Below are 16,837 nucleotides of genomic sequence, written 5' to 3' on the forward strand. Positions count from 1 at the left end.
TAACAAGCAGCCACAGCACCTCCTCCTGGAATCCAAAACCACCAAGCTGGGTCTGGGCTGGGAAAGATGAAGGTTTAGTGTTGACATTTGAATACACAGACCCCACAAAGAGGGGACAGGCCTTCCCACATTCACCTTAGGGAAGAAACATCCATCGACCGGTCTGGATTTGTGTTAGGGTAGTGTCTGCTTAGCTCCAGCCCCTCTGCCCTACATTAATTTGGCTGCTTATCAGCCTGGTTATTAAATCCAGCACCGGGTTAATGAGCCTGACTGCTGAAGGCTGGTCAAATACGAGCTGACCCAAACACTAGGCAGAGGGAAGCTGTGAAGACTGTATTCTTAGAAACCATTTTGCAAAGAGAAGGCCCTACACGTTACAGTGATGGCACTCAACCACCTGTTCTCAGTCCTGCTGTTTCTCTTTTTTCTTACAGTCCATGTCCCTGAAGCCGTAGAGAAGTTGATACAAATCAGTCTAAACCTTTATATTGTAGCGATGAGATTCACAGCTTAATCATAAACGATCAAATGGCAACAGCAGGCGGGCGTGCCTGGAGGAGGAGCCCTTACAGGCTGAACAAACTGCTTGGTGAATTCAGGTATCCAGGGAAGTTTCCCCCACTAAAAAAATGACAAATCACAAAGGGATTGAGGGCCACCAGGTACACAAGATCTGCATAAGACTCCTGGCATCCCTGAGGCTCACGCTGGCTGGTTACTCGGAGGGATGCAGGCTCAGCCCTTCTGCGGGCAGTGGGGCAGCACAGCCCCCACCAACTCTGGGCCCCCTACACCAGTGCCTTTATTTCTGTTAAGTTACAAGAGCCGTCTGCCCTCACACACACAGGGCCCTGGAGTAAGGCAGGGTCTCGCCGCCTCTGAGGCGCGGCGGGAACTACAGCTCCCATCAAGCCCGCTGGTGCCGCCATCTTTGTGCGGGGCTGGAGGCGGCCGCCGCCATCTTTGTTGGGGGCACGGCCGCCGCCATCTTTGTTGGGGGCACGGCCGCCCGCCCGCCGGCGGGTCGCGCATGCGCAGGGCGGTGCTGGCGGCGGCGGCGGCATGAGGCGGGCGGCGCTGGCTCTGTGGGCGCTGGCTGTCGTGTGGCGGCTGGAGCCCTTCGTGGCGGGTGGTTCATCAGGTGAGGGGTGCTCGGGGCTCCTGGCGTTAGCCTGGGGGTGAGGGTGTTGCGGGGGATGGCGCTTTGAGGCCGGCGGGGAGGGTTGGTGGCCCGGGCCGGAGCCCACGCATCCTGTGAGGGCGCTGAGGGACGCTCGCCGCCTCCTCTTCCTCGCCAGCAGCTCACCCGGCGCCCTGTGGTGGTCCCCAGGGCTTCTCCCGGCTTCCCTTTCAGCCCGGGGGCCACCACAGGGTGCCCGACCCGCTGTCCCTTCCCCAGCCCCCCTCAGCTCTGTGACCCCTTTGCCCAGTCCATGATGGCCCATCTTTCCCCCCGTTGCTTTAGGCATGCTGTCGTTGGGCTGGACTGGAGCAGCACTACTGGTGCGTTGCTGTTGCCAGCTGGACCAGAAATGCTGTTCGGGTAGCTGTTGTGGTAGTTTGATGGATTAATTCCTTTGGGTTTTCCTTGCTGTGTGTTTCAGGTGCTAAATGGAAAACAATAACTGACCAAATTAAGAAAGCTGTGGAAGTTTATAAGCCATGCGTAAAAGGGAATTGCAGCTGCCACCAAAGGTGAGAGACTGGTTTCCTTCTGACTGCACAGGCCTCTGACTACATGAGGGAATGCTTTTGCCGGCACTGATGGTTGGGAATTACCTTAGAGTCCAAATATTCTCTAGCAATCATATCTGCAGCTATCATAGGTCATGGTGCTTGCAAGGAGGTTATTACTGGCATCATGTGAAACAGGTTGACCTCCATAGTTCCAGCAGAAAGCGTGTCCACCTGCAAACCGATCACACTCCTTGTTGTCTTCCATGATTGAACATACGCAATGTCAGCATTTCATATGTGATCATGCAATAAACTACACGCGTAGCTGGTGACGTTTCTGTCTTAACAATCCACTTCTGCCTTCTCTCTCAGTCCAGTGTTGTTGCTAACAAGTCTTTCTCATGGGCTTTTAAAAGTGGAGGGAATCAAGTATCTGCGAAATATTCTAAATAGCAGGATTAAGGAAATATTGTTACAGAGCACAGATTCATTTGGTGTGACAGTGTCGTACTTCTTAGCACTCTTTCTAGGCAGTTTGGTTCACTGCCTGTGAGAACTGGAGGGATGGTGGATGTTTAACTTGACTTTTACGTCACCAAAGCATGATCCAAGAGGCTCATTCAGGAAGACGCAAGTCCTGTTTTATTTTTTTTATAACTGTGGAGCATTATGTATAATGCCAGCATTCTGGCTTGAAATAGTGGCCTGTAGTGAATTTAATGCAGAGAGCTAGAGGCTTATATGTGATGCAAGAACACTGTAGGCAGTACAAGTGATGGCTGATCTCTCTTGTAGATGAAGCCAAATCAAGCTTCTTTTCTGTTTGTAATGACAGAGCATGGCTGCAGTGTGGTGAACATTACAGGTGCATAGGTCGTCATTGCCATTGGGGCAGGGATTGTAGGACTGGGGCTTTTTGATACCTTTAAGCAGTATGTTTATTTAAAGGAGAAGAGAGAATTCAGGGAAGAGTCAACACCTTCTGCCTTTAGGATTCCAAATGCAGAAACACAGATGCTCAGCTTTAAGCCTCCTATTTAAAAGTACCAGATGTGCTCACACATTTTGGGAGTGAGATTGAGTGCTATACTGGCTTTTAGTATGAGGTGAGAGTCATATTGGGCAACTGTTTGTACACTCTGTTTGGAGGTTTTGGTCTTCATTGCTCTTGAAATACTGATGAGGAAAAGTCTCTTCTAGTTTAGCCTTCTGTTTTTTTTCCTGAGTGCCAATTCAGATACAGCCTAAAGACATTAAATAGTTAAACATACACTCCACCATCTCCTGCCCACCTTTGGATAAGAACACCTTCGCAGGTGTTTACAACCTCCAAATCTGCTTCAGAACATAATAGTTGATGGTAATACGAAGTTGTGGTTGCTGTGGGTCTCGAAACTTAGTTTTTACTAAAGCAGTATTTCATTTAAGGGTTATTAAGGAGTGCTGCTGTAGTGACAGGCATTACAAATGAATCCAGGAAGATAATACAGCACATACGCAGTGTGACACTTAACTTCGTTCATTTTGAGAGCTGGTTTGAAGGTATGTAAATATGCAGCAGAATGCTGAAAGCTGGTACTTTTCTCTATGTATCAGATTCTGTTTATGTCTAGTCTTCTGTGACTCAGTGGCCAAGAACTGAAGGTTTTAACTTGTTTGTCACTACCTTTCAGTTGTCACTTAGGTTACAATGACATGGATGTGCCATAAAACTGCAACTTTCTTCCTGTTCTCAAGCTCATTGCATTTGCATCTCTGCAAGACTGCTTATCCTGTGGTCGGCCCATCTGCACAGTGGCAATTCTTTTCGTAGTTTTACTGTTTCCTACCTGATTATGAAATAGCAGAATCGTGGAGGTTGGACAGGAACTCCTGAGATCATCAAGTCAAATCCCTCTGCTCAGGCAGGTTGTCCAGGACTGTGTCTGATCAGGTTTTGAGTATCTCAAAGAACAGAAGCTCTACAGCCTCTCTAGGAAACCTGTACCAGTGTTTGACCACCCTCACAGTGGGATCGCTCCAGCAGTGTTGTATTAAACTAAGCCATTGATGCAGTGTCTACCAAAAGGTGGGGAGGATGGTACCAGTCTGACAAATTTCATTAAATGCTCCAAGCAGCTAGATCTGAAGGCCTTTAGGCTAAATTTATATAAACTGCATCCTTCTCCTGCATTTTCTTAAATTCATTAGGCTTATGTTTTCATACTGCATTCCTGGAGCTCACTGGTCATGTGCAGATGTCACAGAACATGTGCTACATAGGCCTGTCCTCCTGGGCTGGCTTTCACTGCACCCAGCGTTATTGGGCAATGCTATTCCTTGCAACTAGACTCTTACCTTCTTTTTTAATGTCTAAATAGCATGATGTTGTGTGAGGAATTTGGTCTTGGTGTGGCTCATAATTTATGGAAGGCCAGAGCACAAGCTTCACAACTCAAAGGTTAAGTGAGCTGACGGCTTTTACCCATAACCTGCCAGGGTATGTAAGGCTCTTTCTGGGAGAGCAGCTGGAGTTGTCCATGTTGATTTAGCCTCAGAGTCCTGTGCTGGGCTTTCTGTTTGGGCAAGCAGTATGTAGATAGTCAAAAGAGTGAAGCTTGGACCTTTGAGTCTCTGAGTAACAGCTCTTCCAAGTGACTTAAGTTAAATTCCTCATTATGTAGCACAGCCATGTGTAGCAGAGCTCCTGGAAGCTACATGGAGCTTGTTCTAGCTAGAAGTCTGTTCTGTATACTGCGGTAATTTAATGCAGTATCCTCCCTGTTGTACATAATAACGGATGATTGTTTTGTTTCAGTGTCTGGAAGCAGGACCTGGCTCCTTTTCGAGGTGGCATTTCCAAAGAAATAATATCCGATGTGGTGAGCAGGAAGCTCGGGACGCACTACCAAATCATTAAGAACAAACTGTACCGTGAGCAGGACTGCTTGTTCCCTGCAAGGTAAGAGCTGCGCAGAAGATCTCATCTCCCCAGCCTGGGACACAGGGGTACTTCCAACACTGCCAAGCTGGAAGTCACTGAGCACAATGATATGTCAAGAGGTCTGAATTCCTTATCAGAGCAAGAGCCTAGAAAATTATGGTTGTGGCTTTAATATAGCAAGGCAAAAGTGTAATTATTGCATTTCAGTGTACAAAGGATTGGTTGGTTGTGGGATCCAAGAGAAAACTGCAGATCTGGCCAGATTGAACAGGATGGGTTGCTTCGTTGGTGTCTATGCTGCATTGGGGCTTGGAGACTGCTATAGGCAGTTCCCAGCCTGCATCATCATATGTCTCTGATTCACCATCTCTTCCACTCCTGCACAGAGAGAAAGGCCTGCAGGAGACTTCAGGGTTCTGCCTTCTCCTTATAGCTCTTTGCCATATGTTGTTTCTCCACAGATGCAGTGGAGTTGAGCACTTCCTTATGGAGATCATCAGCCGCCTCCCTGACATGGAAATGGTGATCAATGTGCGAGACTACCCCCAGGTCCCCAGGTGGATGAAACCCGTTATCCCAGTCTTCTCCTTCAGTAAGGTGCACACACCTTTAGAAGCTGAGTGTTTCTGAGACATGCATGTCCTTTCTTTTGAGAACGTATTTTTAAGGATTGTTCCCCACAGATTTTCTGTGTCAGAATTGCTTGCTCTTTTTCGCTTTTTATTTCCTTTTACTTCCAGTTTTGTGGTGGACGGACTTGCAGATTTATTCAACAGAACACTTTTCCCCCTCATTAGCTCCTCTTCCAGGTCAAAAAATGTACTTCTGCCACAGTGAAATGGTGCACAGCGGGATGGGATATGTGCCAGCATCACTGTCATTTGCTACAGTGCTTCTGTTAAAGTCGTAGCAGTACTTTATCAGCTGCTAAGGATTTTTGATTATCAGTCAGCTGTCACACAGTTAATCTCATTTAATGTGAATATATTAGTCCTCTTTTTTGGTACCACAGATAAGTGTTTCTTAATTTCTTTTTTGTGATACTGCTATCTCCTGTGAACCCTTTTCCCCTGGATTTCCTCTTCCATCCACAAACATGCACACACACACATAGACATTCGTTCTCTGTTCCTGACTCAAGAGCCTTCACATATGTTTTCCTTCCTCTCCCATTGTTAAACCTGACTGTAGTGTAGCTTCTTACCCTTTCCAACAAAATATCGTTACACCTCAAGCTTCACCTAATCTTGTTTTGCCTTAGTGTACACCCGACGTGCCCAAATACTGCACCGTTGCTACCTAACCTTAATCATGTCCTTGGCTGAAGCCCAGCAGAGAGTAAAATGCAAAAAGAAGCAAGAAACCATTTGCTCTTGCTAGTTCAGGCCCTATCCTGTTTCTGCTAACTTGTAGCATCTTACTCTGAACACAGGTGTTCAGCTCATGCAGTCTGAACCATGATAGGATCCATAACTATTGCCTAGTCCCCAGCCATCCTAGAGCTCTCTCTATTCAGTACAGCAGTGCAGGCACTGTCACTCAACAGCCGTGTTCACTGCCAGATGTAGTAGCAAAGCAAGCTGTCTTGCCTCTTGACCATCGCACAGCCTTAACTCTAGCCCGCAGAATCCAAAATGATGCAGAGCACGTTGTAGGAGCTTAACTTTTGCAGCCATATTCATTGTCCTGCCCCCGGTGCCTTGCAAGACCCTGTAAGAAACTGAGTTCTCTGGTCACCGTTGTCCAATATCTGAACTGTAACCTCAGCCCTATCCTTAACTGAAACCCAGTGACCCAGTCACACCTCCCATGTAACCAGCCAGTGTTAGGAAGGCTCCAGGATGCTGGTCCAGGGTGATTTCTAGGGCTGAAAGCACAGGGGAGTGAAGGATTGTCCTATTCTGCATCTCAGAAGGCTGACCCTGGGGTTGCGGTGGAGCTGTCATGTTTTTTTATCAATGCCTGTTTCTAGCAAGACTGAGAGGGAGCAGATCATAAAGGCACATGCTCATTTAAGTTGGAAGAGACCTCAGGAGGTCACCCAGTCCAACGTCTCACTTGGAGCAGGACCAACTAGATCAGGGTGCTCCAGGCTGCGCCCTGCCCAGATCCAAGCGTCCGTGAGGACAGGGTGTCCACAGACAGTGTTTGACCTCTGTCAGAATGAAAACGTGTTTCCCAGTATCTAATGGGAATTTCCCTTGTAATCAAAGCCTGTTGCCTCTCGTTCTGTCCCGGCGCTTATGAAAAGAGTGTGCCTCCATCTTCTCTGAACTCTCCCGTTAGGTAGTAGGAGACAGCATTTAGATTCCCCCAGGCTTCTTCTTTCCTGTGTGTGAACAAACCCATTCCTCAGCCCCTGTTTATACGTCATGTGCGCCAACCTCCTAACTACCTTGGTGGCCTTGGACTCTCTCCAGTATCTCCAGGTGACAGATAGGTGGATAATTGTATAGGTTTATTACTAGTGCAAGGAGTGGCCTATAGTCTGGTTTTGTGAAAGGGTTTAGTCTTAAGTGCTGGCCTTCCCTCTGATTATATGGGGATTTAAGCATCCGGATGGGAGCGAGGAACTGAAATTCTTACATGATCTGGGTATTTATTATGGTGAGTTGTTACATGATCTCTAGGAAGGCTGGAATGAACTGAAGTGTTGGAAACCTTAATGTCAAAGCATCTCTAAGTGCCTCTATCTCTGAGGAGATAATGCTGCCTCTTAACTTACCATCAGTAAAAAACACTTGTAGCTGTACATAGGCACAAACCTTTAGAAAGGTGAGTGGAGCTCAGGTCTTCTTTCTGGTTATGAATTGGCTATGTTGTGGACCTCTTTTTGTCATTTTGTGACATGAAAGTCCCATGTTGTCATGCAGCAGGACACAGCCTTTTTAAAACCATTGAAACATTTCAGTAATGGGTTGTCTTCATCCGAACCCCAGCAACACCATGGTGACCACAAAGCTCTCACGGCTGCTTGTGGAGCAGTAGCAGAGAAAGCTGACAGGACTCCCAGCAGGCCTGTTCATTACTGGTGGGCTGTCAGTAAACTGGATTAGACATGACTTGATTCTTAACATTACTCTCCTTTTTCTTAAGACACCTGAATACAATGATATTATGTATCCTGCCTGGACTTTTTGGGAAGGAGGACCAGCTGTCTGGCCAATTTACCCAACAGGTTTAGGGCGCTGGGACCTCATGAGGGAGGACCTCAGAAGGTATGTTTTGGAAATGGTTATGTGTGTGTGTGTGTAGGTTTAATGGAAGACAGACTCACAGTAAAAGCTGTCCAACACTGAGCAGCATTGGGCCATTGGTCTGTTGGCCTGTGATCTGTCCTGCTGCCTCTCATTAGCTACATACAGCCTGACTGCTTTATAAGAATTCTCCATGGAAACCTTGGATGATGTAACTAGAAGTTATAATTAGCTTCTCTGTTTCCAGCACTTTAGTGAGGAATACAGAGGACAAAATATACACATTCTTCATGCTGTCAGGGCTAGATTACTATCATTTTTGGTGGGATAGGGCTTGTCAATAAAAGTAGCAGTTATCTTTTGCCTGCAGAAATCTCCCTTGACACATGGAAATGTTTTCCTTTGTTTCCAACTACTTCGCTAGGAGCTGTGGTTTTTTCACTGCAGGGATGATCCAGGATGTTTGTATAAGCTTCTGGAAGGGTAAAGGAAAGCCATCTTTAGATATGCTTTTACTTGAGTATTATTGTGCAATAGAGAAACCTGGAATCGTTCCCAAAATCAAGAGTTGTTACTGGGCTCAGAGTAAGACAAAAGGCTCCCAGTCAGAAATGTCGTCTTTTTGGCAGGATCTTTTGCTGTTAGCAGAATGAGGGGCTGTTTCCCATGGAGAGTGACAAAGTGTGCAGCAGCAAGTGAACATAGAAACATAACAAGAAAAAACACCTTGGTGTCAATCACTTGGCATGAGAATGCAAGGTTGAATGTTTCCCCCTTCAAAATCTGAAGTTCGATGGGACTAGTCATAGCAGAAGCCTACGGTGATATAATACAATGAAGTTCCAAAACATTTACTTACCCTTGCTTTCTCAGTGAACCCCACTTGGGTCACTGCGTTATAAGCAGATGCAAAGCTTGACCTGTGCAGATCAGTTTGGGGATCAGGACCTACATGTCAAACCAGGTGCAACAGAAAAGTGCAACAAAGGGTTCCGCAGAGGGAGGTGGGTGACTCCACTGACAGAATTAAAACATGCACCTATTTTGAAGGACTTGCTTAGATTTAAAATGGAAGTTATTTGGGAAAACGGTGAACCCCTGTGTTTTAAATGCAAAACACCAGATGGGGGGTTTTTTGTTTGTTGTTGGTTGATTGCAGTTTTTTTAATGGGAAATGAGAGTGGTTAGAAACTCTCTAATAGTCTATCCATATTCAATGAAGTACAGAAAAATAAAGCAACAATACAAAAAGCGGATTCAAATTTTAGGTAAATTTTAATACCCTTAGAGGTTTGGTGAGGGGATCATATGTAATTCATCATTTTGACTGAAAGGTATTCTGAAAAGTAGCCTGTGTCATGTTGCCTTAAACACAATATTCACAGGAAAACCTGTTTCATTAAACCTGGCTGCGAGTTTTTTCTGCTATAATGAAGAAAGTGATTTCCATCAAAAATGAAGAATAATAAAAAGAGATCATGCTGTGAAAACTGATGAGAGTGCGTTTCATGGTTATATTAAGTCATTTATTGCCATTTATAAACAATATTTTCAGATCTGCAGAAAAATGGCCATGGACGAAAAAAATCTCTAAAGGCTATTTCCGAGGATCCAGGTGAGCATATTTTCCTGTAACAGGAGATTCTACCAACGTGCTGTGATAGCTGGCTGTATGCAGAAATTTCTGTATCTCCAAGACCTAAACAAGTGTAACCCAGAATGTATTTTTTAGATCAAAGGAAAGTGAGACATACTGTACAGCAGCGTTTCACCATTAGTGATTCTCCATAAGAATTGCAATTTGCAACTGTTTTATTATAGTAAGTCTAATATTGGAAACGGATGTTGTGATGGATTTGCTGTGTTGTTTATTAATAAGTAAACCTGTCACACTAGGAACCAGCTTGTTTTGTTCTGAGAAGGGAACTGCAGGTGCATGATACAAATGTAAAGATTTGATACTGATGTGCATGCTTTTTGCCAATGTGAATACTTTATTCTTCACTATGAAAGTGCTTGACACCGAACTGGAAGTATTCTTGCTTTCAGTTACCTGAGTGGCGGGGGATAAGAAAGATTATTTTTGCCCTCTTTCCAGTGACAGTTTGAAAACAGTGTTAAACCCAATACTTTGTTCTTCCCCCACCCCCAGTAGGGAAGGATTTGGTATCTTACTAGGTGGGCTGAGGAGATGAGGAGTGAGTCTCAGGGATGTCATAACCTTGTTTATCTGTAGTGTTTTAAATTGGCGTCAGAGGGATCAGCTCTGAAGATGCTTATTAGCATCTCTTAGGTCTCTCTGACTTAGAAGGTAGTTTAAGTATTTGGCACCCATCAGGATACAGCCTGAAGGAAACAACATATCTGCTGAGTTGTCCTGAGAATTGCTTAAATAATGCTATTGAATATTTATTAAGTGAAATAAAAATGGCCTCGGATAATTTCGGTACACGTAACTCATTCTCTTCTGCTCATATACCCTTGGACAAAAATATACTGCATGGTAGGTGCTTAATAATGTTTTTGGGGCACATAGGCAGGTCAGCGTCATAAAGAGGTAGGCTCTTGGGTCCTGTAGTTTGTTAGCTGCGTTGAGTCATGTGGATTGGCAATTACTGATAGCGTTTCTTCTGCAGAACGAGCCCTGAGAGAGATCCCCTCATTCTGCTGTCCCGAGAAAACCCAGAACTTGTTGATGCTGAGTACACTAAAAACCAGGCTTGGAAATCTGAAAAGGTGTGTGGGTGTTGTCTGTCTCCTGAGTGTCAAGGCCAGAAAGTGTAGCACTGCAAGATGGCTTTGATGAATGAGAAGCATCTTGTTGGAGAGTTGTGGGGGAGGTTTGTAGTTCCCTTGATGGCTGCACCTCTCTGATGGATGAAAGGAAGGAGTCTCTAGAGCCTGGCAGGCCAAACATTTTTCTTCCATCTACACTTTTTGTTCAAGGAAACCAGCACACATAAAAAACCGAATCTATGCCAATCCCCTCCTCTTCCATTACAGCAAAATTAGCCCTGAGCTGCCTATGTGTTGTCAGTCTCTTTAAACCTTTTTCTGCCATCTCCATTTCTTGATCTTGTTGGTAACTTTCTGATAACTGTTGCTGATAGCTCTTTAGTTCCATGCTTTAGCATACAGTGCAGCTCTCTCCAGATAGTCTTGGCTAATCCGGTTACACTTGGCTTCACGTAGTCCATTGTCCCAAGCTGTTTTCCACTCTGTAGCTGCCAACTAAACATTATCATTTAATGTGTTTGTGCTGGCATTTGCTTTCAGGCAGTGTGTAATTTACTGAACTTTTTTTCTTGTTTGAAGGGCTAGGAATTCTTCGTAATACTTCTAAAAGCCCGCCAGTGAAGGTTTTTCTCAGAAGTAGGAATGGAGAGTTTTGAGACTTCAGCTTTGTTTCTAATTGAGAAGGAAAACAAATGTGAAATCACCGTGTAAAGCTTACTAATTCTTTTTGTTTAATCCTCTTTTTTTTAAGGACACCTTAGGAAAGCCTCCTGCAAAGGAAATTCCACTGGTTGATCACTGCAAATACAAGTAAGAGTTTTGATTACTAAAGCAGCTAAAGGTCTGTGGGTTATTTTTTGGTGTGGTGTAAGGTCTCATTTTGTTTTAAGGTTTTAATGCCAGCAACCAGCTCCATGTAGATAAACAAGCTCATGAACAGACGTAAGGCAGCTGAAAATCTGGAAGCTTAGGATGGCATCTTTCAGTGTCTGCTTTCCCCTGTCAGGTCAGGAGAAATAAAGTGCTTTGGGGAAAGTAAAGGTCTGAGATTACTAATAAACATATAGATAGAATTTTTTTTTTTTAATCAAAAAGGCTTTCTATCAATTTTTCTTTATATCCCTGTACCAAGCTGTGTATTCAAAATTATTTTTTCAGTGCTACAGTGATAGCATTACTGTCTTCAAAGACATAAGGAACTAAGGAATCATGTCTTCATATGCATACTGGGGCAAGTGTTGCCACTGGATGTATATAGTATAAAAGACAACCTGAAATATGACTGAGCAGATAGAGTATTAATTCATACTTTGTATGTTGTTTGGGAGAATGTGGTTTTGATTTACAAAGGTTTTTATTTTTTAACTACTTTAGGGAGGGGTTTTTGGTGTGATATTCTTGGGGGTTTCTCTGTAAAAACAAACTCTTAGTGTGTGTGCACTTCTGTGTCTGATGTTTTGCTTTTTCTTTTGCTTTAAAATTACCTAGTTATGATTCTGCCAGCTAGAATCTGCTGCTGTAAGAACGCAGTCATTTGGCTGGCTCTGTGTTTTTGTGCAAATGTGACTGACTTGTCTCATTTTATATTTCACTAGACTGTTGCCCAGATTTTTCCCTTCTGTTACACATAGACTTCCCAACTCTGCTGCCTCCTAAGCCCCTCGCGCAGTATAGGCTGAGATGTTCTCGTACGCTTTTGTCGTAGCTCAGGGTCTGGTAGGGTCAGCATGAGCTTCTTGCTGTTCCCTTCGGTGTAGGTGCTGTAGCAGGCTGTCCGAGAGCAGCGCTCAGCGACTTGGCTGAGGACACGGATGGTGGGAGCTGTGTCTGGAATTGGGCAAGAGGCATCTCCTCCCTTGCAGACCACTGTTCTTGTTACACCTCTGCGTGTATCTGTTAAGTTCCTAATACAACGAGCTCCTCATCCCTGGTTTGAGCTCCTAAATAATACAAAGAATGTAAAATAGTTTCACATTTACTCCTTGTCACTTAGCGCTGAACTAAGTTTAGCTATAATTCCCATCTCACTCCAAATATATATAATCCCCATCTCGCCCAAAATAGCTTCATTAAAGGAAGAACTCCCTTCCCCCAGCCCAAAACGTTTGACTTCAAAGATTAGTTCTGTGTACTGAGGGGTTTTACCCACAGGAAAAACAGCTTTCCATGTAATTGGAGAAATGTGGGTTTAAAAAAGAAAGCGAGTAAACAAACAAACATCCCTCTGAGATACAGTTTGCTAAGAGAAATGCCCCCCTCCCCCCAAGTCAAGCCCACTTCACTAACTTGGCAGAAAATACTGAAAACAAAATTTTGGATTCTTTGTTATCTGCAAAGTCCATCTGTTGTGTGCTAGCCTATTTAACCTCCTAGGGTTGCATTCCCAAGTTAATATGAAACAATTAGATTCAGATTAAAGCCGAATCCCAGAGGAAAAAACAACAACAAAAAACCACTGAGATACATGTGGCAAAGCAGAACAATGAACAGAAAAGCTCACTGCAAGAAGAGGGAGAATTGGGGAAAAATTCCTTGTGGTAACAGTCTCTGAAGGGTAGGGTCGAGTCACAGGATCGGCATCCCCGTTGTGACTTCCCGTGTCTTATGGGCAGTTGTCCGTGAGGCCTCCTTTGGTTTGTCACGGACAGGTGTCTGTATCAGAGGTAAAGCCTCGTGCCTTGCATTTTCTCCCTCGGTTCTCACAGGCAGCAGAGGGTCACCCAGCACATCCTTAACCTCAGCTCACCTTTTCTGTGAGGAACTTCCAAGAAATGTCTTCTCTTTGTTTCAGTGACTGGTGTGTAGCTCAGTGTAAGGGAGATGCCCCCCGGCTGCTGCCGGGCTGACTGCTGCTTGGAGCCTGGTTTCTTAGCGCCGTTTCCTTACAAAATGCCAGGTGTAACTCTTTCCTTGCCCTTTTAAAGGTACCTGTTTAATTTCCGAGGAGTGGCTGCCAGTTTCCGGTTGAAACACCTTTTCTTATGTGGTTCACTTGTCTTTCACGTCGGAGAAGAGTGGCTGGAGTTCTTCTACCCCCAGCTGAAGCCTTGGGTCCACTACATCCCAGTCCCATCAGACCTCTCCAACGTCAGGTGTGAGACCCCGAGCGTGCTCAGCGGAGCACTGCTGTGTTTGGGAGGGCACTTTGGTTTGTGTGACACGAAGGAGTGCCTCCACTCCTAGGCGTCGGCAGAAGCTCTTGGAGGTCATGTTCTTTTCTCTTTATTACTGCCCCCAAAGAATCAGTTGCTGGTGTTACGTGGTGCAGTTTCAGTGGAGTACGTAGGGCTGTCACTCTCACTGAGATCAGCAGGCAGTAAGCACTTAAATTTGCAAGTGGGCCCTGTGGCACATATAAGGGGGAGAAGAACTGACAACTGGGCCAAAACACGTGTTAGCTCCCAGATTTCAGCATGCTGTCCGGAACTGATACAGAACAAATGAGAAGGGCAAGTTTCTTCCATGCTCTGAAATGAGGAGGACCAGTCCCTCGCTCAGGTGTGGATCCTTGATCTCATCCTCCACAATGGTTTAGCTAAGGGACAGCATTCTCCATTGAACGAGTTGTTTTAAACCTTTTTTTTTTTTTCTAATGTTCATTTTAGGGAGCTGTTGCAGTTTGTAAAGGAAAATGATGCCATAGCACAAGAAATTTCAGAGAGGTAAGTTGTGTTCCTTTCTGGCTATCGGGTGGTCTTCTTCCAAAGCATTTTCTTACACAGCTTTTGAAGGGGTTGCCTATCAAAGATAACCCAGTGTTAAGAGGGTGCAGTAAAACTGATCTTCTGCCATAACAGCAGGAGGGTTGGAGGACTCCTAGCAGCAGGGGGAAACTGGAGGACAAAATCACACACTTAGGTCTTTGGTTCAGACGTGAGCAGGTCAGGAACCCCACCGAAAGCTATCAGAAGTTGGGAGCTTTCGTCTCTGTGTGAGGTCACTTGGCCCCTGGGAGCTGTTCCTTACATTGTAAGTGTTATGCATCCAGGCTGGCAGCGGCCAGTTTCTGAAGCAGCGTGTGTCCATGCTGCTCAGGCTCCGTCTGATCCGTGAAATCTGATATTTATTATCCCAGGTAACAAATACCATCTTGAGGATAACGAAAGCACTGCAACCGTCGGAGCTGTGAGCATGAGTGACAATGGTGAAATTAAAATAGACGGTACAGAGCAGTGCGTGTCGTTTCTCTTTTGAAACACGGAAGAGTGAAAGTTGATATACATATGAAACAAAACCAGAGCCTCTGGTAGGAACTGGAGACTGGTTTTGACTGTGCCTTATGTGTCTCTAGGGGACGCCAGTTCATCACCGAGCACTTGCAGATGGAGGATGTCTCTTGCTACTGGGAGCATCTGCTGTCTGAATATTCCCAAGCCTTGACTTACAAAGTGAAAAGGAGGAAGAGCTACAGCGAGATCACTTCTGAATGGCTGAAAACAGAACTGTAGAGACTTCTCTGTTTTTCTCTTCAGCTCAAACTGATCTCTGTGGAAATCTGAAGATCAGTGTATCTTCTTGTTCTCTCAGACTTCTTATCCTTTACATTAGAACTACAGAGGACAGCAGCAGCCAACTTTGAGATTGCTCCCAGGCAGCAGGACCCGGTTAGACTGTCGTCGTAAGAATGTTTAGTAGAATGAGGGATTATGGTTACTGATCAGGGTGGTTACGGTCATGCCTGGAAGAGGGTTGTTGACATCTACGACATAGTTACCACCGGTTTCTGACCCTAAATCCCACTCACTCAGCGAGAAGCCTTTCTATTAATTTTACTGGACTTTTTTACCAAGTCCTCTGTACTTGGGGGCAAGGTACACAGACTGTCAGCTACGCTCAGCTGGGAAATACAGGCCCCCTTTTTCGGCAGTCACTGTTTTCTCACCTGTGTGATATTGGGTGTTCTCTGTCAGAAGCAGGTACTGGGATTTGGAGTAACCTTTCTCGATGGCTTAGAGCTTATATTTATGTCAGGTTTTAGAGGTGAGGGGAAGGCTTTGGTGTGCCACTGAAAGGACAAATGATCCTTCCACAGTTCAACTACCTACCTCATTGGGGAGCAGCCTGTGATGGTGGTGATGCCGGAGTGCTGAGCCTGAGCAGGAGTCGGGCAGTTGGCAACGGAGATAAAAGCGGTTCGTGCTCCGAGAGGTGAGCTGGGTGCCCGTACAGCTGTGCAGGGTGAGCCCCTGGTGACGAGCTGCCACCGGTCGGCTGACCAGACATCCTTGGACCCTTCAGGAACCAGAGAAAGTATTGGCAGAGGTGGAGGCAGCTTTTCTTTTTTTTCTTTTTTTTTTTTTTCTCCAGATGTTCACAGATTCTCTGCTCTGATCCCCTTCTGTAGTCTTTCTAGGGATGTTTCTTTAGTTTGTTTTGGGGTTCTGTTTGTTTTGGGGTTTTGTTTTGGTTTTGAGGCTGGTGACATGTCTGTTCATTTCAGTATTCACTTTTCTTTCCCCCAGCTGTTGCACTCCTCATCTCCTGCAGTCTGGTTGAGGGAATGTCTTCAGTCACACAGTGGCAGCTCCTCCTCACGTTACTCATTTGGGGTTCAGTCGCAGGTTGCTTGCGCTCGCTGTGCTTGTGCCCGCTGCGGGCTGCTCAGCCTCGGGGGAGCGCAGCTTCTGAGCTGGCTCTGTGACCCCTGAGCTGAGGGGCCCGGTGGGGACCAGCATCTTCTCTGGCATCCAGAAGGGTGCTCAGAGGAGCGTGGGCAGCAGCATGGCATCGCAGGAGGGCTGCTGCCTGCCGGCTGAGCCCCCTTGATGGCAAAGCAGCCTCAAGGCTTAGGAAGAGCAGCACAGTAGTGGAAGGGAGCAACAGCAACAGCTGATGGTCCCCTCTGCAGTCAGCTGGGGTCAGGGAAGGAGAAAACATGACAAGGAGCAGTGACACCACGTGCCCTCATACACGTACCGACCTGCAGGGAGGCCTTGCAGTGCTGGAGCCCCGTGTGGGGCTGTGGCTGCCCGTCAGCCGCGGGGTGCTGGGCCCGAGGGGTGCTGGGGCACGTGCCGCTATGGTGGTTGCATTACCCCAGCCTGCTGGGGATGGCGGTTGGGGCGTGAAAATAGCCCGGCTCTGGGGGAAGGAGCGTGCGAGGGTGGGCAGGGTTTTCTGGTGTTTGTGGGTTTAGTCGGTGGAGGGAGAGCGAGCGCTCTGCGAAACCGGTACAGCCGTGTATAGCATTTTTAAACCGTTTTTAATGAAGTGCTTTTGGAATAAAACAAACGAAAACGAAGCTTTGCTGGCAGTGTCGTTGCTTAATAAAACACGCGGCAGCTGCTCTGCCGCAGCAAGC

At 45.9% G+C, this 16,837-nt stretch overlaps 1 protein-coding gene across 1 annotated transcript; it reads left to right on the forward strand.

The window, feature by feature from the left end:
- Positions 1-1,028: 1,028 nt before the first annotated feature.
- Positions 1,029-16,777, forward strand: POGLUT1 (protein O-glucosyltransferase 1). The gene is made up of 11 exons (XM_056327172.1): positions 1,029-1,144; positions 1,608-1,698; positions 4,478-4,621; positions 5,065-5,200; positions 7,700-7,821; positions 9,356-9,415; positions 10,437-10,536; positions 11,288-11,346; positions 13,461-13,628; positions 14,142-14,198; positions 14,828-16,777. Exons 1-11 carry the CDS (start codon positions 1,066-1,068, stop codon positions 14,982-14,984), a joined length of 1,173 nt encoding a protein of 390 aa, XP_056183147.1. The 5' UTR covers positions 1,029-1,065; the 3' UTR covers positions 14,985-16,777.
- The last annotated feature ends 60 nt before the right edge of the window (positions 16,778-16,837 follow it).

Source organism: Falco biarmicus, chromosome 2, assembly GCF_023638135.1.
Source record: "Falco biarmicus isolate bFalBia1 chromosome 2, bFalBia1.pri, whole genome shotgun sequence".
Taxonomy (NCBI): domain Eukaryota; kingdom Metazoa; phylum Chordata; class Aves; order Falconiformes; family Falconidae; genus Falco; species Falco biarmicus.

Coding starts and splice junctions, on each gene's coding strand:
- POGLUT1 (XM_056327172.1), top strand. CDS start 1,066: ATGAGGCGGGCGGCGCTGGCTCTGTGGGCGCTGGCTGTCGTGTGGCGG. Junction 1,699..4,477: donor AATTGCAGCTGCCACCAAAG/GTGAGAGACTGG, acceptor GTTTTGTTTCAG/TGTCTGGAAGCAGGACCTGG. Junction 14,199..14,827: donor GCACAAGAAATTTCAGAGAG/GTAAGTTGTGTT, acceptor ATGTGTCTCTAG/GGGACGCCAGTTCATCACCG.